Raw genomic sequence first — 23,890 nt, forward strand, 5'->3', positions numbered from 1 at the left:
AAATATATCTGTATCTGTGGATTATATTAGAGAGAGTAGAAGAAATGCAGTTCTTAAAAAGATTTCTTGATTGTTCTAGCTCAAAAATTATCTTCTAATTGAAATGGTTTTAAAACAAACCTCAGTAACTGAGGAGCTCTTCAGAAGCCATGTAACATTGTCTCACAATTCAAGCATCATGCAGATTATTATCTGACTAGCAGCTACCTGCCACCACCTTCTAAGCCTCCATTTACTGTAGCACTTGAAAGTGAGACACAGGTCTCAGGTCGTTATATTTCTACAAGTTTGTGAAAACAAGCAGAAGGTAGTGGGACTAGACAGAGCAGTATATCCCTGGAGCAAAAGGTGAGCAGAATTCAACCACTGCGCCTGTGGTTTGGCAGCACTAGGTACTTGCCGAGCTGTAACATTAATTCCTGGACTGTTTATTTCCAAGAGGGTCTTTTTAACGCAAAGAGGGCAAACAATCCCAAGTTGAAGGAAGTCAGGCTTTGTTAACCTTGTTACTTATAGATCAGTTTACCTTCTAAAGCAAGGGTCAGAATTAAAATAAACCTGATCCATTTATCAGATAAGTTCTGATGTTTCTGGAGGCAATACATTTAAATGTGTTAATTGGACAAAGTAGTAATACAGTATCATTTGAAGTGGAAAAAATCCCAGCAAGACTGAGTTTTTCTTGACTTGGTATTTCAGGGAAGCAATACTTTTCACCAAATGACCTTAAGCTTATTCTGAGCCAAGGGCAGGTTCACTACCCTGCCTGAACAACATGACTAGAACCTCTGGTGAAGCCAGTCTCCCTGCCCAGGCTTCCTCCATAAACCCCTCTGTAACGAAGCCTGAGTGAGAGCAGGAATGCCCACCCAGAACACCTAGTGTTAGCTAGGAAGACTTAAATCTTAGTGACCGTTTCATTACAGGTTCATCAGATTAAGGGACTTGAGCCCAGATTCTCTCTCTTTCACGTAGGCAACTACCCAGGGCCAGAATTTTGAGCCTGGAAAGCTGACCAAAACAAACAACAAAAAAAAGGTCATCTCCCAGGCAGCTCTAGTATTTGTGGTGTGCTACCTGTTTGGTCTAGTGGATCGGGTGGTGGGGTCTTGTTTTTTTAAACAGAAATGTTTTATAACGTGACCTCCTGCAAGTAACCGCTACTATCTGTGCTACTTGTGTGAGCATTTCACTCCAGCTACACCAATGCCAAAAGCAATTTCAAATCTATCAGCACTTCATGCTGCTCACAGCTTTATGTTGTTGACTTTCCTTTGATGGAACTGCTGCAAAGTGCTCCAGGAGATAAAATGCCCTGTCAGCTTAGAGGCTTTGGTGCTTGGTGCCCTTTTCTGCCCCTTTAAAGTGTCAGAAGTTAGCTTAAACCCTATGCCACTTACACCAACTAGTTCTACTAGAACAGAAATGGAATAAAATCTATGCTGCCACGAGTCTTACATAGGGGAGAGCAAACAACATTGCTCCCCCTCATACCATCATCATGGCGCACAAAGACATAGCTTTCAAACTGCTCCAGGGGTATTGGCCTGTCTGTACCCTTTGAGACTACAAAGGGGTTTGAGTTGTGGAGCTGTAGCCAGGGCACAGAACAGTGTTAACTGTATAAAAAAGTGGTGTGTGCTTCTGAGCTCCGCTGCTCTGCGGCAATGCAGACACACCCTTCTCTTTTCCTGTTTGCTTTGTATGGTTTTCCACAAACTTACCTTAAAACGATCAAGTATTTTTATAAATCTCTGTTTAGAGATGTCTGTAACGTACTAGTGTAAAGCTAGGGAAATAATATGCTAAAACAGGTGCTTATAACTAACCTACCATTCCCTTACAGGAATGCAGACCAGATGAAAGCATATTGGAAAATATCTAGCATTTCGGAGAAGTCTGAGAATGGAGGCAAGTTGAACTCTTTTGTTTTGTCTTCTTGTACAGAAAAATTTTAACAGTAAAAAGGTAATCATTTTAGCCTCTATGCCCTCATGCCTGCTTACACATCTTCTCATGCTGTATCCTGTTGACCAGTTCACCTTCTTCTCAATTAATTTCCTCCTGAGAGATTCCATTAACAGTGAGATGTCAAAATATAAATTTATTAATTACCTATAAAAGGAAAAATAGTGAAGCCCCCTGAAAGCAGTTAGTAGCTCTAAAATAGTTTAGACTGGGTAAGAAATTATTACATCAATGCTATTTGGAAATGAGCAGTTATTCAAAGGAAAATGTGTTTAATATCTGTGTCTTCCCACACACTGACAACTGAAATAAAGTAGAAAGAGGTAAGTGGAAGAACTTGGGGGAAGAAAAAAAAAAACATCCAAAAGTCCTGTGCTGAGATAGACTCAACAATAGATGATTCTTGAAGAACATTTTGAGGGTCTTTGTTTTGACCATATACAACTCCAGGAAGAAAATGGATCTACGCACATCTGCTCAGAGTGGTAATTTATATAGCATTTTGTAAGGTACCAATAGTTGTCCTCTGCCCAGCTACCTTTCCATGAGGTGTAGTTGATGGCACAGCCCTTGTAGCCTCTGCAGGTGCAGTGTTTTTCTGAAGCAGAGAAACAGGACCCAAAGGGAAGCATCTCATCCTCAGAGCCTCTGTGGAGAAATGAACTCGTGGTATAAAGGAAAGGCTTTTAGCCCTGTTAAGAATTTCGTGAAGGGCATTATGAAAGCACAGATTTGCTTGTAAGTATGGCTTGTAAGTATAGCCACAAGCTGGGAAAGGGAAGACTTCGATTCCTGCAAAGGCTGCAAAGTTGTGGTCATCATTCAAACAAAATGAGAGAGAATTTCATCTGACTGAGGTTGTTGCTGTAGTCTGGTGTACTTTGTCCTTCACTGATCTCACAGTTCTTTGCCATCTGTCTTCCATTACGATTATGCAGGGATAGCCCTCTTTTTTTTCCCTTTTCCAAACTGTGGAGCTTCTTTTAAAATCAAAAATCATACTAAAACACAAATGCAGCCAGAAGGAGAGTTACTGTATACCTGCAGAGCAGCATAAAATGGGCTGGCAGTGATACAGATTGCATCTTGTGTGTGTTCAGTAGACTTGCACATATCCTACTGTTTCTGCTATATTCCCTTCTCTTCGCACCATCTTTCTTCCCCTTTTCTTTGAGTATAAGCACATAGTACTCACAATTCAGTAGGTAAGAGGAAGTAATACTATGCTGGTCTTTCTTACAGAAAAAAGGGACAAGTTGCACACTGTTAATATTAGGAGAAATGTCTTCAAGTCTTCTTTATTCTGGTGTACAGGGTGGTAAAAAGGTTTGGGTTTTTTTATGGTCCAACACATTATGTGAGCTGTCAGTTGCAGACAGAGATAAAACACAGACCAAACTTTCAGAACACTTGAATATAGGAGTTTCCATACTTGCAGTGGAAAGAAGTTCCAATTTACCCAAGCTATGACAGACCTACTGAAGAAATCAAATGGACCTTAAGCCAAGTTTATCCAGAACAAGCCATTACATAAAACAATTTAATTCATTAATTCCTGCTTCTACCCCAGTAACATTTCAGTTACTAACTTTCCTCATCATTTAGCAGTTCCTATTAACTAGGAATAGCAAGTTGTTTTGAAGAAGTAAAAATATTTTACTTTCATTATTCCATTACTAATTATTTAAATCTCATTTTTCCCCAGCATATTTTGCAAGAACAGAAAAGTCTTGTTTAAGAGCCAGAAAAAGAGACTAGTAACTATGTTGGGGGTGGGTGGTGTTTAAATGCCTTGCATTGACTACAGAAATGTACTTAAAGTAATTTTGAACTATTACTGCTTTATAATAGCATCAAAGTGATGACACTTCACCACTGTCTCTGAAAAATCAACTGAAATTTGTGGGGAAAAGTATTTAATCAGACCTTGTGTTTATTGGAAAAATAAAAATTTCTTTCCTCTGGGTACATTACTGTATAGCTGCATTTCTTCCAATGGTTTTGTTCATGTACATTCATCCAGACAGATTGTGACAACATTTAAATATTCTGATGTACTAGGTGGTAGTAAGTACTTACAGAGCAGCAAACATAAATGATGATTATAGGAACCAATCAGGTAATAAGTGAATACCAGGCTGATACACACATTCTGTATAATCTTGCAGAAATGTGTATCGTTCTCTTTAAATCATTCACTAGTCATTGTCTTAAACAGATTATTGTAAAAAACAGACTTTTACTCTCATCTCTTTTGGAAATTTATGTAGGACTGCCGCTAGGAATAGATCTCAAAGGTCACCATGTTACTTTCACTTCTTACTACTAAAAATTTTGGGAGATTGTCTTGTTCTTGCAAAACAACCAGCTTTTCGGTTTTGTTGTTTTTATAGGTTCTGGATCCCTCAGGGCAAAATTTGAACTTTCAGAAGGACCCAGTAAACCAGCAACACTTGCAGTGCAATTCATTAGTGAAGGAAGCACCCTTTCAGGAGTAGATGTAGAGCTTGTAGGCACTGGCTATCGGCTTTCCCTCCTTAAGAAGAGATTTGCCACTGGTAAGACACTGACATGCTTATATATACAAATTAATATTATATATTTTACAGTGTTAAATTATAAAATATGAAACTGTTAAATAAGTGATGCATAAATACTTACTTTTCATTAAAATATGACTGAAAACTGTTTCACAGGTTTTTTGTTTTTCCATAGTTACTCAAACTGCTCCCAGGAAAATACTGACAAAATCTGTTTTATCTACTGACTGCAAAAAACCTACCTTTATCTTGCAGGACGGTATATGGCAGACTGCTGACGTACTTGTGAAAAGTCATTGGATCAAAGGAGTGCAAGCAGCTCACTCTGTCCTCTCTACTTTTCAAACACTATTTTAACATGCATTAATTTTTTCAAAATGTTGACCTACTTTGAGGCTGAACTACAGAGCAGAAAATGCACTTTTAAAAGTCATTTTTCAAACTTTATTACTTTATAATAGCACTGAAGTTAACTTCAACACTGTCTGTAAATGATCAATGGCAATATTTGGGAAAATTTGTTGAAATTTTAGTAAATTTATATAGATGAAATCAAAACAGTAATCCATAGCTGTAATGAAAGTATGAAATTGTATGTTATACTGTAAACATTAAACCTAAAAATGTAGGAGAGCAAGTAAGAAATATTTGAGCTTTCCATAAGTAATATTATTTTTTCAGATTCTTTCATTGCCAGTTTTTAAAGAAAGCAGAGGCAAAGTCTCATGCAGTTCTTCTATCCACTCATGCCACAAAACCAGCCCAGTTAGAGATGTATAAAAGAAATGTAACTTGATGCCCATGTATCATATATTATTAACATGTAAGTTGGTTTATATAGGGGTTTTTTCCTAAGTGCAATGTGTTACAAAATTGCAAAACACAGCAGAGATTTACTTCTGCAGTTGGTAAACTTTATGGCCGTTGTGATTGTTTGAATTAATGCTGTAGATTTAATTTATTTTTATATGAATTGCATAACATTTGTGCCTTTTTAAAAAGCCTGTGCCTATCCAATTTGTTATTCATGTGCCTCACTTCCTTTTTCAAAGTCTGGCTCTTCATCAAGAAAGCACAGTGTTTGTATAATACACACAACTTTCGAAAAATTCCTTTGACTGGGATTTATGTAGAAGGCAGATTTGCAAAAACTGGAGGTTGTTTTAAAAGAAGTTTAAAATACTGGATTACTTCCTCATGGGGTAATTGCAATAAATACAGTTGTAGTAAAGGGAAGATGCATCATGCAGGACTTGGAAACTTTGAGATAGTAACTTTAACGTCACCAAAGATGAGAATCCTGAAAAATCACTGAATATGGTAAAAGCAAACTTTTAGAAGCAAACAGCATTTCCCTTCACTTTGACTGCAAGTCTTTGGACTTCGAGTGCTTTTAGGGTTGTGTGATGTGAATGTAAACATAGTACTTTGGGAGGAATAGCATTTTAGAAGGGTATTTTATGGCAGCAGGATGACAAGTACTGCTATTTCTATTAGTTTAAATTTTTTCTATAACCACCAATTTTACTATTTTTATTGTCATCTAATCTGCTTGCCACAGCCTAAGCACAGGGAAGTGACATACTAGTAATGTTTTTTAAAGCAAGTCACTAATTTACGAAATCTTTTATGTATTTGTATTATCAAGTGTTTTTTCAATGCCAAAATCAAGTATTGGAGCAAAATAATTCAATAAACTGCACATGGGAATTTCATATGACCATTTTGAATACCAGTATCTATTTCAAATTCTCCATTAAAACAATAAAATGTGCTTGAACTAATTCATACAAAACCAGTAATGAATTGGACTGCTGAAACTTTACAAGAAATTAAGCTTTGTAGAGGCTACATAAACTCTAATGTATACTACAAACTTTTGCAGACAGGAGTTCCATTGTTAGCACTAAGCACATACCATACTGTAGATTTGATTGGAAAAGTATATTTGGCTCTTAGTTTGCTAATCTTATAAATGGTAAATTTCTAACTCATAATATGGTACCGTCTTTTTACTGGAATCTTAATTGTAATCTGCTTTGCAATCAAACTGTGTTTAACATGACAATATTTTATTAATGAAAACCCCAAATTGTATTGCTATTTTTAATCAAGTATTAACTTTCATTTTGAAGGTAAATGAAGTAGTTATGTTTCAGCACTTTTAAACTAGCCTTCATTCAGGTGATTATACATACATTTGCATTGGGTGCAGGTTACAATTTTGAAGCCATACAAGTTTATATAGACTTTTTGTAAAGAAATTCAAAAACAATGTAAAAAGTACATGTAGCTATCTGATAAAAAACCCATATGTAGCAAGCTGGTTCTTGCTTGTGTATACAGCAATATCCGTTGTAGCTGCCTCCTAAGAAAATTAATTTGTAAACACAACTCTAAAGGATCTGAATTTTTATGAATTGTTACTACGTCAGACTGTAAATTAGAGCATACAAGTTTATCTTACAAAAATTGTAAATACTTCTGATTTTTCATAAAATGTAAATTTTAAAGAAATTTGCACCCATAATAAACATGTAATATATAATTTAAATACTGATTTATATTGCCTATACTTTTGCAGTTAGTCCCACAGACCTTCTAAGCAATAAGACAGTAGAACAAAACTATGCCTGTATTGAACATTTAAAAAATGTTAATTGATTTTTAAGTGATAAGGGATAGAGTTACTATACGAACTCTTTTATATATTTAAAAAACACCACAGCGAAGGTGGGTGAAAAGATGACTTCTGCAAAGAGTTGCATCTTTACTAAACTGGAATGCCAGAGATGTCTACAATGGCTTATGCCTTTGCTAAATTGATATGATTAATTAATAACTTAGATTAAGCAAAACTGCAGATATGTTTATCAGAAAAAATCTCGACTTTGTAGACATGAGCTGCTGTCTCATAGATAGTGCTATCCAATGCTGTACATTCCCTAACTTCCTTAATAAGCCTATACTTTGTTGAGTGCACAGGAGAAAAATCAGTGGCAAGATTAAAGTAATTCTGATTCCTCATGTTCCACCAGTCCAACAAAATAGGCAATTTAAGTGCTACTTCAGCAGTCTGAGAATAGTCCTTCTAAGCTGTGAGCATAGAAACAAAAGTTGAAACTCCACGAATGCGTTTGAATCTGTCTCCTTCCTGCTAATACCACAGCCTGTATAAGTTTTGTAAGTAATGACTTATTAAATTGACTTTCTCAGCTGAATGGATATCACTGCAGTAAGTACCATTCTTGTCATGCTGAAAAGCAATAGTCCAAGGGCTTGATTCTTATCTTCTGCTGGAAGGCAGGAGTGAAGAATGCAAGTGCCTAATGGTCAGACTGAATGGTCTATCTAGCCCAGTATTCTGTCTTCAACAATGGCCAAAGAACAGACATGTGAGCATGGAGAGTTCACAAGCCATTTCCTTTCTACTCCACCAGCATCCTCAGTTACTGGTTAGGGATGTAAAAGGGTACAACACTGCTCAGTTCATCTAACATTCATTGAACTTAAAGTGTCAGAGATCACTGCTCTGGCACTTCTGTTAACATTTGACTTTTGTTATTGTAAGCCAGTGCCCACATACGACTCACAACTACTATAAACTGGATTTATACCGCTCAAGCAGGTTTGTGATTATCTAAGTACATGATCAGGTAGGTTTTCAGGGATAACTGACTACCTCTACCACTGCCAAATAATATTTATGTAGGGTATTTAAAGGAGCTAAGATATTTGATTATCAACTGGAATAGCATGGGAGTTACAAGTGTGGTGGGTTTTGCTATCTAACTAGAAAGGAAGGTCTTGCATCATGCCAAAAAGGATTACGTTTCAGGTCCTATGTGTTTGAGAAGCTTAAGATAGGCATCTTAATATATGTGTACCTTTTTTTCTTGGAATTGCTAGATAATTGGTTTCCATTTCAGTTGTCATGAAAGGGCAATTTTACTTCAGAGCATGCAAGAAAAAAACTCAGGAATTCCTCCAAGGATAGAGTAAGCTAAAAACAGTTCAAGGTACTAAAGCAGCAAATAACATATTTACTGTGTGGTGCCCTTGATTGGACTGATTACCAGGCCTCTTAATTGAAAACTTAATGTTTATCTTCAACTCTGCATATTATTACACTACCATGTTTACTGGCATGTTGATTTTTAAGTTCTCCCTTAGTTCATTCAATAATCAATAGAAAGCATATGGTCTTTAAAGAATAATCTTAAAAACATGGGAGGCCTCTTCTGGATTACTTATTAAACATTTAATACTCAAGTTCTGCATTTTCTGTAGCTGCTTTCACTTCCTTTGGAATCCATTGTTTCTGTTTTTAAATGTGGGATGGTTATTTTAATTATTATAACCTAAAGTATGATTTTGTTTGCCACTGTCCCAGCTGTACTTTTTAAAAAGCCTTGTTCTGTAACTGAACTTTTTTTTCCCATTATTAAAACTCAGCTGTTTGTTTATTTTTTAAAAAATAGGTTAATAATCACAAACCATAAATCATGCCAACTACACCACTCTGATTATGATTCAGCTTTTCCTCTTAGCATCACCCAATCTGTCTTCTTGAAGTTCTCATTTCCTAAGTCATGTTTTCTGCTCCAGAAAGTTAGCAATGGTAATGTGTTCAGCAATGACTTAATTCCTTCTTCATTGGGGTTAAATGAAGCAGCCCATTTTTACAACAATTGCTGATTCTCCCCTCCAGATGTCCCCTCCTGCTTTGTAATTAGATAAACTCCTTATGTAATATCCACAGCCTTCCCTTCCACTTCCCACTACTGTCATTGGTAGGTTATATGAATAGCCATCACTAATACAGAAATATTAAAGCTGTCCCAGTGTTAGTACTGATAAGACATTGCATCCAGGCAAAATGCACCAATACAACTTGGGAAGGAAGGGGAAAAACAAAACAAAACACAACAACCCAAGCTCAAAACCTGTTATTTACCTTCCACTTGTGTTGCACTCTATTCCTCTGGAGCCTTACGGGACTGTGGATTTTGACAGAGGACCAAAGTCCAAACAGACACAACTTTCAGCCCCTGACTAAGTACCTGACCTCATTCTTGAATGCAAGTTTCTCCTCCACCCGCCAGAATCCCTCAGCCTCTGTGTACAAGTCCCTTCTTGCTTCTGAGTAGTTCCTAGATTTACAACACACACTAAGTACTCGAGTATGTGACGACAGGAGGAGTGTCGCAGTCTGTGATCTACCGTCTCTGCAGCTGACATCTCTCCGAAGTCTCACCAATCTATTCCCATGTACGGGCCAAATGCTGCTGCAGCTTTTCTCCTGCTGAAATCCCATTTCCATGTTCTGAGTCACTTGATAACAAACAGTAGGTTGGATGTCCACTTCTAGTGAGAAGACAGAATAAATTTAGTTTTATTTAAGGTCTAAAACGCAGAAGATGATTGCTCGATTTAAGAATTGGATCTTCTACATCTAGAACAAGAAACTCATCCTCAGACAAACTGTTAATTTGGCATAACTTCTCTAGGTAATATAAAGCAAACACTACACTCACAGGAGACAGAATAAGGAAATTACATGAAAAAACAAATGTAGGCTCCAGTGTGTTCCCTTTAGATTAAGGGGGAGAAGACATATTTGATACAACTTTCCCATAAAGAAGTTGAAAATAAATAAAAAAAAAAAGGTGATGGGCCATTACAGCTATTCTCTTGGTGTTTTGCAGGATATTTGAGGAGACCCTCAAACTTCTCAAAACTGTTGTATCTTTATTACTGTGGGAGATCATGCAGGATATCTTCCCTTGCAAGGAACGCTGCACTGTCTATGTAGCTATAAGCTAGAACTTGGCATTACTGCACTCAGTGCTGACTGAGCATGGGGAGCACAGTTCACCCAAGCAATCTGCCTTTGCTTCCAGGCAACAACAAGTTTCCTAGAGGGAAAGGTGGGGAACCTCTACCCCCATTTCCCTGAGCTATGACCTCTCCATATTGTTCAAGATGGCAGCACTTTTGCTAGCTGATCCCCAAGAGACAACACAAAAACACACATTAGAATTCAGAGGTTTTTAGCAAACAACATCTTCTAGCCTTTCCTCCAAGGAATCATCCAGCTTAAAACAGTCCTACAATAACCTGGTTTTGGTCAAAAAGAGTAAAACCATAATTTGTGTTTCAGGGAGCAGTTCATCACCTGCGTAGGCAGCAACAGCACAGTCTCCTGCTTTTCATGCTACCCATGGTTAGGAAAAACCAACAGTTGTCACAAGTTGAAAAGAAGCTTTCAAAAATGTTGCATCTAATAGTGGTAACTGTTACCTTGACACCAGTTTATAAGCAAAAATTGAGCTTTACCCTTAAAGAGTCATTCCCAGCCCAGGGGAACATTGACTCAGCTATACCTCCTATCCAGGTGATTGGTAAAGGTAAGTGTGTGTTTGTACCAACACACAGCAGGAGCAGTAGTAGCCAGAAGGCATGTTCACTATTTCAACTATTCGCAGCAGTGTACAAGCCATTTTAGCATCTGGAGCAAATCTTAAGACCTTGTTCCTATGTCCATCAGCACCAGTAGCCTGCTATGTCTTCTTCACAGAAGCTGTAAAGCATTCACAGCACACTGTGCCATATACAACACAGTTTGAACACAAGACAGATTTCTACATCAACCCTGCAAAAGTTAACTGGTAACATTTGGAGTTTCCGACTACTACGTTCGAACCCCCGTGATCTATTGTTTATTTCTGGAATTAAGAAAACAGTAGAATATTTTTAAGAACTTGGTTAGTGTTCATGGTGAACAACAATATCTGCCATCACCCATCTGTCCAGTCCAAAGATGGGTTATCCAACTGCATTAAAATTCTTGTTAAGTCTCTTCTAGACACTCTCCTTTAGTTAAAGGATCTTCTATTCTCTTAGACTTTTTAAGGCATTCTGTACTTGCCTCTCTATATCTACCATGAATGTTTAGCAAAGCCTTCTTCACCTCTCTACCAGCAAGGTAGGTTTTTTATTGTTATTGCTGCCATTAGCTGTAGTTAAAGACACACATGAATTCTATGTTTACAATACATACACAACCAGATCTAACCACACATTTGCAAATAATGATTCAAATGAATGTTAGATCAATCAGGTACATCTTTCAGTGTTCTCCCCAGGCTTTACTGGCTCTACAGAGAATACTCTCAGCATCTTGTACGCACTCCACTGTCATCTCTCTAATCCAGCTATGGTAATTGTAGCAATTGGGTCAAGGTGAGGAATATGTTAAAAATAATGTGGGAGTATTTCTGTGGTGAATAAACTGGTGCCATCCTTCCAGAATAAAGCACACTACACCGAGATTCAAGAGACCTCCTTGCTGTAGTCAAGATGTACTTTTAAATCAGAAACACACAGCGCTGCAGGTAAGGACCATCTTGGAACTACTTACAGTTTGCTTACACCTTGACTTAGAGAGATATTGTTAGCATTGGAGTGATCTGCTGTCGGCCATATCTAAGCTTGGAGACTCCCTTTGGCCTGCTGCTTTCCTGAGTTAAGAAATTCTGTGCTCTAATAATTTTGTACAGCAGCTGCTTTCCTCTAGGAGGGTCCTAAACTCTGCAGAAGCTCCCACACTTGCTGGCTGTGAGCAGATCATGGGCAATTCATTTGTAGTGCCCCAAAGTGAGCTCAAAATTGCAGGTTGAAGCATAGAGGTTGTGGAAAGAAACAAACATAAATGAAACACTCTCTGATGCAGTCGCCAAATGAAGAATCATAAATTATACCTCATCTTAAACTGCCTGGCTGGACTGCACAACAAAATATTGGTGACAACCAAGTTACTTGACTGCATTTGTTGTTTATAATCATGTTCAAATAGTATGGGCAGGTGGTACTTCAAAAGGTCAACTTTTAGATTTTCTAGATGCTCATAAAGCAATAATCCTATGATTGAGATGCCTACACTAATTAAAACCAACCAAACTGGCTTAGGCTACAGCTTCACGATGAGCCAGTTGAACAGTTCAGTATTGCCAAAAAACATAGGCCATGCTCTCCATCTTCACCCACCACACCTTGTACCAGCTCTGGCATGCATCATATCTGTTTATGAGTGACCTTAACTCACCAACCAGACATATATCGAACCCAGAAAAAAAAAAAGAAGAAAATATTTATGCTGAATTAAGCCAACTGGACCAGCTTGCAATGGGGTCTGGCAAACTCCAGGCACAGGAATTCCCAACCTAAAAGCAGAAAAATGAGACCTCCCCTTTTTGGCAGCAACACATCATCAACCCAGCTCAGCTGTTCACTAAACCACAGCCAGAGAGGGGAACTAAAAGGAGCTGGCTCCAATGACATAATGGAAGACTTCTCTTAATAGTGGCTATAAACCCTGAAGTCATAAACTGTAAGAGATTGATAAGAAAAGCAAATAAACACAGGGGGTAGGAAAGGCCATGTAGTTTAACAAAGGGTGACAGAAAGGAGTTTGTTTCGAAAAACAACAACAAAAATGTTTAACTTCCACCTTGTTACTGGACCCACACTAGCTGGAAATGCCACAATCAGTAAGAACACGAAATAGGGAGAAAGAAAAACGTTTGATAAATATTTTGCCACATTTCTTAAAGGATATCTAGATTATGTAGTCACATGATGAAAATACTTTGCAGTCCAACAGTATCTAAAGAGAGATGTTAACACATCATCTACTAAAGCTAAATATTTTTAAACCAGCAGATCAGATAAATGACACCCAAGAATTTAGGAAGTTGAATAAGCCATACTAAGGACCATTAATTTTTATTTCAGTGAATCTTAAAATGCTGGAAAGTATTGGAAGATTAGAAGAAAGCTAACACTGCACCATTACAAAAAAAAAAGGTGACAATCCAAATAACTGTAATATAGAACTTGGCAAGAAAATTAAAATAGGATTGAGATAATTAGTATCAGTCATGGATGTACTGAATAAAAGTCTTAAACTAATTTAGGATTAGGTTGAAAATCTGGATCATAAGAGTAATACGGTTAAATGAAAAAAAGATTTATGTAAGATACCTGATTTAGCACTACACAACATTTTGGTTTATAGCTAGAGCAATGCAAGAACATGATAGATTAAAACATGAGTCTTAAGACTTAACTAAACAGGGAATCAACTTTAAGCACATTTCTGGTTGATTCCTGCAGACTTCATAATATTTAATATTTTTCCAGTTACCTGATGTTAAAAAAACTGAAGTTTTGCAAATGACAAAAGACTGGAGGAGAAAAAAAAAAAAAAGCTAGATCTCATGTATAAACAGTTTTTACCACTTAATCCTCACACAAAATGGCAGGAAGAGACTTTAGGGTCAAATAAATAAGGACAAAATAATATATCACTCGGGTATAACTAAGGCCTTTTCTGAACTGTTCTTAAAAGACATCCAGGGCTCGAACTGACAACAAATCTGCAGATCTTCATGGGATTACAGAAGAGCTAAGGCTAGAAGCGAACTCTGGAGATCACCTAGCCACTTGCCCTGCTCAAAGCAGGGGCAAAGATCTGAAGTCCTATCAAACTAATGAACTTTTCAGATATTAAAATGTGGGTTTTAACAACAAAATGTTCAAAAAAGAGTGATTTCTGTGGAACCAATCATTCCTCCATTTACCAGTACAACCTCCTCCAGGCTATATTGGCTTTCTGGACCTTCCATTAGTTCAGGGAACATCTATTTAACTGTCACTTTTACCTTATTCTTTTCTTCCTTTAATTCACACCCACTTGATTGAAGCTCCATTCTCAGCATCTTCCTTTGAGTTTTTCTCCTAATGAAGAAACAAGTTCCGTGCAGAAAGCTTGATTTTACTTTCTGGACCTCTATGGAATAGTGAGGTATGCCTTTGTTTTCATTTACTCTTTTCCACCTCAATAAAACCTGGTATCTGGCATCTTTTACTTCAGCTAGAACAACTGGAAGAGACATAAGCCAGTGTGACAGATATACCTACACAAAAGAGTTCTGGAGCCAAGGTTCACTTCAGACTGACCTAAAGTTCCTACTGAAAGGTAATTTCTTAGCTTCACCTAGTCTAAACTACCTCTCCCTACATCCTGTCCTAAATCTTGTTCATCCACAACAGAAGCAATGCTTTCTACCCTACATACTAACATGCTTAGATATTCTTTATTTGGACAGAATACGTTTCTGCATCGCTTTCTCCAAAGATCTTCCTGCAATCTCCACCCATCTTTTCCCAATGTCCATGTCAGATCCTTCCAGGCCCCTAAAGACAATTAGGCTGTCTGATATGATTCAAACACATATTATGAGACCGCGTCATTCTTATCCCTTAAATAAGAGCTCTACCCACAAAGCTGATCTAAATTCTACACAGTATAGTATAGTCAGGTGCCATGCAGAAAAGCCACAAACCTTTGTGGAGCAGTCTCCTAGTCACTTTCTTCTTAAGTTTCTGGAATCTTTATCCAGATAATCCAAGGCTTAACAGTGACTCCCAGCTTCGAGTCACTCATAGTATAAAAAGGCCTATAGACTATATGTCAGAAAAAAGATATGATCAATATTCAGAAATTTTTCTTCGTGGCACATAACCCAACCCAATCCCTCTCTATCTCAAGGCTTTCAGAAATCACCTCCAGCTACAAGTTTACTGAATAATAAGAGAAATCCGAGTTTGAGAGAATCCAACAACCTGTGGCACCAGACACCCACTTAAATAACTTTTTCACACTGGTAGACAAAGTGTGTGGCAGTAGCATCCCACAGGTTAGTTAGAGAAAGGCTTTCAGCTCCAGTGCCTGGACACATCCATGCACAGGCATGCACTTATGACACCCAGAAGAATCAGTAACCTGCCTTTCTTCTGTGATGATGAATTCCACAATATAGGAGAACAAACTCTGAGATTGCACAGAAATAAATTCTCATAATCTATAATTGCAAAATAATTTGCTAAAGCAAGGGAAACATTACCAAAACAATCAGCTTAGGCAAGGTCCCTCTACAAAAAAAACTACTGCATTTATAATCATATGTGAAAGTACTGGCCATGATTAAGCTAACATTAGAGACATTAAAAAGAATCTTAATATTATTCCATTTAACTTACTTACTTTAAAGCCAATATGGAGAGTATTTAAAAAAAAAAAGCCAAGGGACTTGCAAAATGAGTGGAACAGGACATCAATGATTTGAGTCTATTTTATACTATCAAAGTCTAAGGAGTGACTTCAACACAGCTGATAAGAACATAGGTAGAAAAATAGCACTCCATGTATGGCAACAGGAAAGGTGAACTGAACTTGGGTATGACTAACAGGGCTTATGCTAGATTCTTTAGCTACTTGATTTTAAAATAAAGACTGTGTAACTTTTTAAGACATGTGCTCTAATTTAAGGAGGAGTTGATACAGAAATATTCCATGGCCTGCACTTTACAAGCTGTACTAGAAAACTGCAGTGCTTTATAAGCTGTGAGTTTGAAAAACAGTTCTTGGGAACCACCTTAAATGCAATTCCAATAAACAGTCCTTCCAGGTCTATAACTTCTTTCTTGAAGGACCAGAAAAGTAATACCTGTGGGTTTTTTTTTTTTTTTTTTTTTTTTTAACTTGTGGATCCATCAGAATGCAGTTCATTCTTATTCTGAAACTGAATATGCATATCCTTTAAATATTACCCCAAAAAGAGAATTTGTAAGCTGACATAAACAGTATTAGAAAGCATCATCCTAAGTTTGGATCAATAACCTACACAACAGAAACACCTTATGCTCTATGCACACGTGTCTGCTTTAGATGAAATTAAGCAACAAAAAATGAAGAGAAGGAAATAGTATGTCAAAATTGCATTACTAAGGGAGAGTAAAAAGTACTTTACTTACAGAATTCTTACTTTTCCTTCAGCTCTCTCTATATCTAATTAAAGGCATAATTAAACCTTCTCAGGGATATGTTCTACATGAAAGCGTGCCCAGTGTCACGAAGCCTTCATTTGATGCGTGGCCTGATGGTATCAGCAAGCAAACTGAACTTTTAAAAAAGTGAGCTATATAGCCACAAAAATCACCTAATCTTGTTCAATGAAACATAGTGAAATCTGAATTTCAGATTCAGATTTCAGGACTACAAAAGTCCCCCTCTCCATATACTAAGTAGGCTTGTTAAAAAGAAATGTCTGTTGTTTGAGAGCAAGCCACTTACTTACATATATCATTTACTTCCTTAACTGCTTGGTTGGTTCATGAAGCACTGAATTCCATGCAAAAGTGCTCTCACAAACTTCATAAATATGAACAGCTGGAAGCAAGAAGACCTCTGTAATCATAACCTGTACTGACATGCCTCCAACGTATTCTGTATGTTCTACTTAAAACTGTCTCTGAATACTCAGGATTAGACTAAAAAAGGAGTAGTCTGTTAAAGAACTAGAGAAAAACTTGTTCATGAGTCAAAAGACAGCATCTCCTTCAAGTCCCACTCGCACACTATACATTTGGAGCATCTAAATCTTTTAATTACTTGGCTATTGTGATCGCTAGGCACCTAAATGGCACCCACTTCAGCTACAAGGAGAGGGCACGGGGACACAACTTCAACAGCAACAACAACCTGATTACCTTGCCCAACCACAGTTCACTGTGGTTTATCTTTTCAAATATATCCAGGTCCCAGTCTTCGAGACAAGTGAAACCAAATTCAAAGAGGATGTTCCCCTGTATGAGTGAAACTATCAAAACAAAGCTAAGTATCACCTAAAATGCTCAGAACATAGAAGTTCCCTAGAAAGTGAAAGAACTGATTAGACACTGAAATACTGAGAATCCAGACAGAAATGTACAGGCAACTATGGTAAAAGTAGTTAAAGCTGATGATCTAATAGCCTGTTAACTTCCGCCTAAAAAGAAATGAGATTTCACTCAAGTATTAAGAAAAAAACAAGACTGCTGAACTAATCACAATTCATTAAGACTTGTTATTGCCCTCCCCCACAAAAAAATTTTCACACTCCGGGAGGTTTGTCCTTCCTCAAGTTGCAGTATCACAACATCAAATTAAATGCTTCAATTTTTTGTGTCCCATAGATGATTTAGTCTTACCTAAGAAATGCGTCAGATGGGCAGAAAGCCTCCAATACATTATAAACAGTAAGTCCTGCATTTTTCATACAACACCACAAAATTTTACCTTTGCAAATGGTTTTCCAGCCAAAAAGCTGTACAGGTATATGTTACAGAGATAAATTTATCTAGTCAAAAGGTTAATAATAATTTCAATGCTCTACTGACAGCAGAAGACACAAAGTACAGTATGACCAGCTATGCACCACCACTTGAACATTTGAATGCAAAAAGTACTTTCCAAAACTGTACTCAGAAGGTAATTTTGGTTAATAATAACCAAGGAAGATTAATTAAAGGAATGCTCAAAATATTTATCAAGCCAGTAACATTTGGCACACAATCTGGTAAGGTTTTGCTCTATAACCTTAAAAGAGATACTATTTCCCATTCAACACACGTCAACCCAAAAGGGCTAAGTATAGCATCCTTAGCTCTGGTATCACACACTAATGATACAGTGTCACCATCTCTCTCATGTAAATATTGATCTTTTTACTAAAATAGATGTAAAATGGCACATTTTGACCACTCAACTCAAGCACTTCTGGTAGTGCAAACCTCAAAATGGCAGATCTCATTGTATACTTCCAAACAGATCCTGACCTGCAAATAACCTCCCAGCTGGGATGTGCCATCAGTCTGAGAAGTTAAAGGTTTCTCTTCTCTCAAACTCTGCTGTAACTTGGGCAAGCACAAAAAGAGCACCTACAGCTCTGGAAAACATAATGGGATGGGAGGACAAAAACACTGGATGCAGACCTCTGGCAAACAAAAATGCAAGACTCCCAGGTCACAGAAAGTAAGCAGTCTGACCTTGTAGCCTAGAAATGAACACTCAACCCTTGGAGTCATAGAATCATAGAATTGTTTAGGTTGGAAAAGACCTTTAAGATCATCAAGTCCAACCGTTAACCTAGCACAGCCAAGTCCACCGCTAAACCATGTCGCTAAGCACCACATCTACATGTCTTTTAAATACCTCCAGGGATGGTGACTCAACCAATTCCCTGGGCAGCCTGTTCCAATGCTCGACAACCCTTTTGGTGAAGAAATTTTTCCTAACACCCAAACTAAACCTCCCCTGGTGCAACTTCAGGCCATTTCCTCTTATCCTATCACTAGTTACTTGATAGAAGGGACCAACACCCACCTCGCTACAGCCTCGTGTCAAGTAGTTGTAGTGAGTGACAAGGTCTCCCCTCAGCCTCCTTTTCTCGAGGCTGAACAACCCCAGTTCCCTCAGCCACTCCTCATAGGACTTGTGCTCCAGACCCTTCACCAGCTTCATTGCCCTTCTTTGGGCACACTCCAGCACCTCAGTGTCTTTCTTGTAGTGAGGGGTTGTAGTGACGGGTTTCTCCTGGAAAGGACTCACTGTAGTGAGTCCTTTCTCCTGGACTGGGGCCACTTACTCATTTACATTTAAAAATTAATTGAACTCAGTCAATGACACACCATCAACATGCATTTTCTCCTGGTTAAGTGTATACCCAAGGTACTCGTCCTGTGTTCCTTTTAAATAAGGGCACTGATAATTAAGTGTTAAACAGAAAATTACAGGTCTTTTAAGACTGCTTTAGAAATGTGCAGCTTACAGGGGGAAAGGTTTCCTCAAGTCCAGACTGGGTCTCTGTGTGCACTGGATGAGAAGAAATGGAAGAGCTTTGCATCCCGCTTTGCTTCCTTCCTCGGCATGACCAAGCTGCCCTTCTTCAGGCTTCAACTCCTGACCATGAGCACAGCCTTCAACCAGGGAAGGGGTGTCTGCTGCAGACCCCTATACTGACAGGTGCACTGTAGGAGCACTCACAGGGCTTACCTTCATTTCCTGATCCCAGTGCCATCTCAGTGCAATGCAACAGGTTAAGGGTTACCAGTGCCACCAGCTGAAGTATCTGCCATGCCTTTCCCTTAAAAATCAAATGCAAGTGTGATAAGCAAACCCAGCAAATTAAGATGCAGATGTGAGATATGGCTCTACCTCTCCTGGCCAAAACAAAGCTATTTGATTTTTATTAGGGTTAATGCATAACCTCTTTGAATTTTATTAATTTTTAATCACTTCTCTCTAAACATCTTAATTTCCTTTCAATACTTAAAGGGGTCTTATAAGAAAGATGGGAGACTTTTTAGCAGGTCCAGTTGTGGCAGGACAAAGGCTAATGGTTTTAAACTAAAAGAGGGTAGATTTAGACTAGATATAAGGAAGAAATTTTTTACAGTGAGGATGGTGAGACACTGGAACAAACTGCCCAGAAAGGTGGTAGAAGCTCCATCCCTGGAAACACTCAAGGTCAGGCTGGATGGGGCTCTGAGCAACCTGATATAGTTGAACATGTCCCTGCTTGTTGCACGGGGGTTGGACTAGATGACCATTAAAGGTCCCTTCCAACACAAACTATTCTATGATTCTATGCTATACTAACAGAAATACTGACCAAGACTGCTGCATTCACACACTTTTTAGAGGTACAGGGGGGAAGGGTGGGAAAGAAGACTTATGAAGAGGAGGCAGTGACCACCAGCCAAGTCATGAATACTCTTGGCATGCCCAGGCCCTGAAGAGAGCAGTCATCTTAGTTTTGTAATTGGGTCTTTCTCAGTTCCTCCTGGAGGAGGGATCTTCACAAGTCACTAGGGTATGCTGCATGAGCACAATGCCACAGAGCCAGGCAGCTGCTGTTTTGGGGGGAGGGTGTCAATGCCTAGTTCACCCTCCCTTCCAGTATAGCCAGCATGATACTCTTTTCTGTGGTTCTTTTGTAGCTATCTGCCAAACTCCAAAGAACTATTTCAGGGTTAATTAAGTTTGGTTCAAAAGCTTACTGAATGTTGGCAGCAGTGCTTTTGTCATTTCTGAGCCTATGAGTTGACAATTCTAATGAACAGTTTTATATCCTCATATTTCTAAGTATAGCTCTTTTGAGTCTACCAGAACTTAAATAAACCAAAACACACAGTTCTTCGCTATTCAGCTGAGCTTTGCGGTTTCTATGCACACCAAGTGCTTGCTATGAACTGGCTGTACAGAACTTAACAGAAGTTGGAGAACTGGGTCACTCTTGACTTCTGCACCATCATCTCATTTGGTCCACACCATCACAGCACAAGCAAGTTGGAATTCATAAAGTAAAATTTACTACGCGTTACCTCCATGTGTTCCTCAGCAGCTCTTGCTTCAAAGTATACTAATAAAATGTCAGCTCTCACTGAAACAAAGCAAGTAGCACCAGCCTTGACTCAAGGATCTTGTACAATTGCAGAAAAACAGAACCAAAAAGCTTCCAAGTGCGCTATGAATTATAAACACGAGATATCTCTCTAGTGGTTCCATTCTCATCAGGACAGTTTAGGACAGTCTGGATTCTCTCACTGTGTTTTCAAACATCTGAACAGGTTCTGCAAATCACATTTAGTGTTTTGAACTGAAGCACAATCACAGCACATCCAGTATTTCGCACATCTAATCTCAAAAGAGAAAAATTACTCTGACAGATAAGATTTTATTGACCAGTCTCATATTGCTCATAACAGATTAACATCTCTTCTGCACAGTGGAATTTTATTCTAAGAGTGACCAGCATTTAGTCTTACTTACTGCACTTGTGCTCTCGTTTCTAGAGACCATCGTCATTAGGCAAACAATCCAAACCACATGAATGGCTTTGACATTTATAAGCATGTTTGCTAATTAAAAAAAATAAAAAGAGGAATGCAAAGTTAGTAATTTTCATTTATATTTCATCAGATTATTGCTGTAAGTAGTGGCTTCCATCAAAACAGCCTTGACTAATTCCCAACCAATAAATTATCAACAACTAGATTTCTCTGCTCATCATCCCAAATGGTAATCTGCTTGTCACTGTCTTCTCAAGTGTTACTGACTGAGACCCCAGAAATAATTTCAAAAGCAACAACTTTCTGGTAGTTCTCGGTTCCCTGTCATACTCCAGGTGTGAATGCACTGTAGCTTTCCATAGCTCTAAGATTGCTTTCCATGCCAGTCCAAAATACTTTATTTTCTCTATTAGCATCAACATCCGAAAAACACTGGCATACAACTATGTCCAGACTTAAGAGAAACAACTTCTCTCAATACTTTCCCATATGGAGAAGAACACTTTGGTTCCATTTTTGCCAAATATTACCACCTAGGGTCTGGAATTAAAATATGCATTACTTATAGTTAAACAGTCACTATCTTAAAAGCTTTTTAAAAAAAAGTTAAAAAATAATTCTTATCTTAAATCACAGGATATAGCTCAAGATTACAGTTTTATGACTGTAGTCATATGACAGGAATCAACATCCACTTCATCCACTGAAAACTCACACCAGGCTGAGTCAGAATCTCACGAACTGAAGAATGATATTCCTGAAATCCCTTCTTTCATCATTGGTGTCAAACCCTGAAGCCCAACACTACAAGAAACCTAAGTGATGGATGAAGGGGAAAAGCTGATGACAAACTTTGGAGAGAGGAATCATTTGCATGTAGATGTGGGCCAAAAAGCTTGTTAACTTTGGTCAAGACTGACCTTTTTTTTAAAAAAAAAAGTAAAATTCTTAAGACATGTTAGGTTTGGTACAAGAAGTATTTAAATAAATGGAAAAAAATATTTACATAACAGGAGAAGAGAGAGAACATATATCACAGTAGTAGTCCAATCATTTAATAGTATCAGACAACTGAAGAAAGTTTAGCCTGACAAAATACTTCATACAGAAATGAGCACCACAGAAATATTTCTCTCTTTTTAAATTATTAAAGCTCTATGTTGGAAGAACAACAGAACCAGAATCAGGTCTTAGAAAACTGCCATATAAACATAATTAAATCTCCTTGTGTCACTGTTGTCACACATCATAAAATAGTCTGATTATCTTTTGATGCTCTTTCACTCTTTGCAAGACTTCAGTTTCAGCTTGTGTTCATAACAAACAGTGCTTCTTTTGTTCTATTCAGTTTTTTTAATTCCCTGGTTTTTTCCTTCACTGAAATACTTCACTCTTCACAAAATAACAGGAATTGTTACTTCCCAGTCTCTCCTTACTATGAGACTCTTCACAGCAGTACCCGAGTGTTTCACAACTGAAGCCCACCTTCCAGTCAGTGGTAGCTAAGTTGGGAAATAAAACACTTGAGACAGCAAAGGGTCACTACCATCCAGGAACCTGTAACTCTGGAAAGCTTGAAGCCTTCTACCTCATCACAAGCTCCCTTCCTACACCCCACATGTATCTTCATACACTCTTTGGTTCTTCATTCAATTCCAAGTTTTCCCTAGTTCTCTACCCGAATCCAGATCCCCTCCAAAAACATACATATCCCATTTTCCCCCAATCTCATTGTCAAACCAAACTATCTCCCTGTCAAGCAAGACTTTAATCCACTCCCTTTTCCTCCTGCCATCTATTTCCTGGGCATCACTCCACCTTTCACACCTGTTGTGGCTCCTCTCATTTTGACTCACATAAACCCAAATTGTTTCCCTCACACCTCGCCAGCTACCACGCTGCACCTAACCAGTGGGGCAGCTTTAGCCCTGTTGTCATGCAGGTCCTACCACTGCTGCACCCACTTTACAAGTGGCAGGCACCTCCCGACCTTCCTCCCCTGGCTCCTCGTCTTCTCGCACAGCTGCTTCTTGCACGTCACAGCTCTCTCGTCTCTGCTACCAAAGCCAGATTCTTCCTCCACGCTGCCTGCACCCATCACGCAAGAGAGCAAGTACCTTCTCCCATTCCCAGTGGTTGAACCACCTCACCACTGAAGGAAATCAGTCACTTCTAGGCTTGGCCAGTCTTCAATGCCTAGTAAGTTCCCAAGTGTGCGGAAGTAAGGCTAACCTTGGTAAGGCTGAAGTGCCTACCACAAGAAGAAGGGCTCCTGAAACGGGAGATGCAGCGCAACCTCCCTGAGAGGGCGGCTCACCCGCCTCACCTCGAAGCCACCACTATTTCAGGGGCACACTAGACCTCGGCCACGTACGCACGCCTCCAGAGACGCCTGCAACGGCCCTGCCCAGCCAACTGCGCCCGCTCTCCAGCCCATCAGCTTGGAGATCTCCCAGACGGGCGGCAAACACACTCGCACCGCCGCGGAGCCGGCTCACAACCAGCCGGGAGGATCTCCTCAGCCTGGCCTCCAGCGCCAGGGGCGGCCGGTTACCTCAGCGCCTCGAGGCGGGGTGACTAACAATGGCGTCGCCTCGCACCTCCTCCTGCTCCTCCTCACCCGCCAGGGCAGCTGGCAGGGCCCC

General features: G+C 38.8%; 1 protein-coding gene across 3 annotated transcripts in view; it reads left to right on the forward strand.

The window, feature by feature from the left end:
* FCHO2 (FCH domain only 2) overlaps positions 1 to 5,502 on the forward strand; it is a 94,517-nt gene extending 89,015 nt beyond the window's left edge. For all 3 annotated transcript variants that reach the window (XM_010582798.1, XM_010582800.1, XM_010582801.1), the window contains 3 exons: positions 1,847 to 1,911; positions 4,362 to 4,526; positions 4,764 to 5,502. In XM_010582798.1, coding sequence (XP_010581100.1) covers positions 1,847 to 1,911; positions 4,362 to 4,526; positions 4,764 to 4,786 — 253 coding nt within the window. In that variant the 3' untranslated portion in view covers positions 4,787 to 5,502. The remainder of the gene's footprint in view (positions 1 to 1,846; positions 1,912 to 4,361; positions 4,527 to 4,763) is intronic.
* The last annotated feature ends 18,388 nt before the right edge of the window (positions 5,503 to 23,890 follow it).

The sequence above is a fragment of the Haliaeetus leucocephalus genome, unplaced genomic scaffold (genome assembly GCF_000737465.1).
Source record: "Haliaeetus leucocephalus isolate CR32 unplaced genomic scaffold, Haliaeetus_leucocephalus-4.0 Scaffold849, whole genome shotgun sequence".
NCBI lineage: Eukaryota > Metazoa > Chordata > Aves > Accipitriformes > Accipitridae > Haliaeetus > Haliaeetus leucocephalus.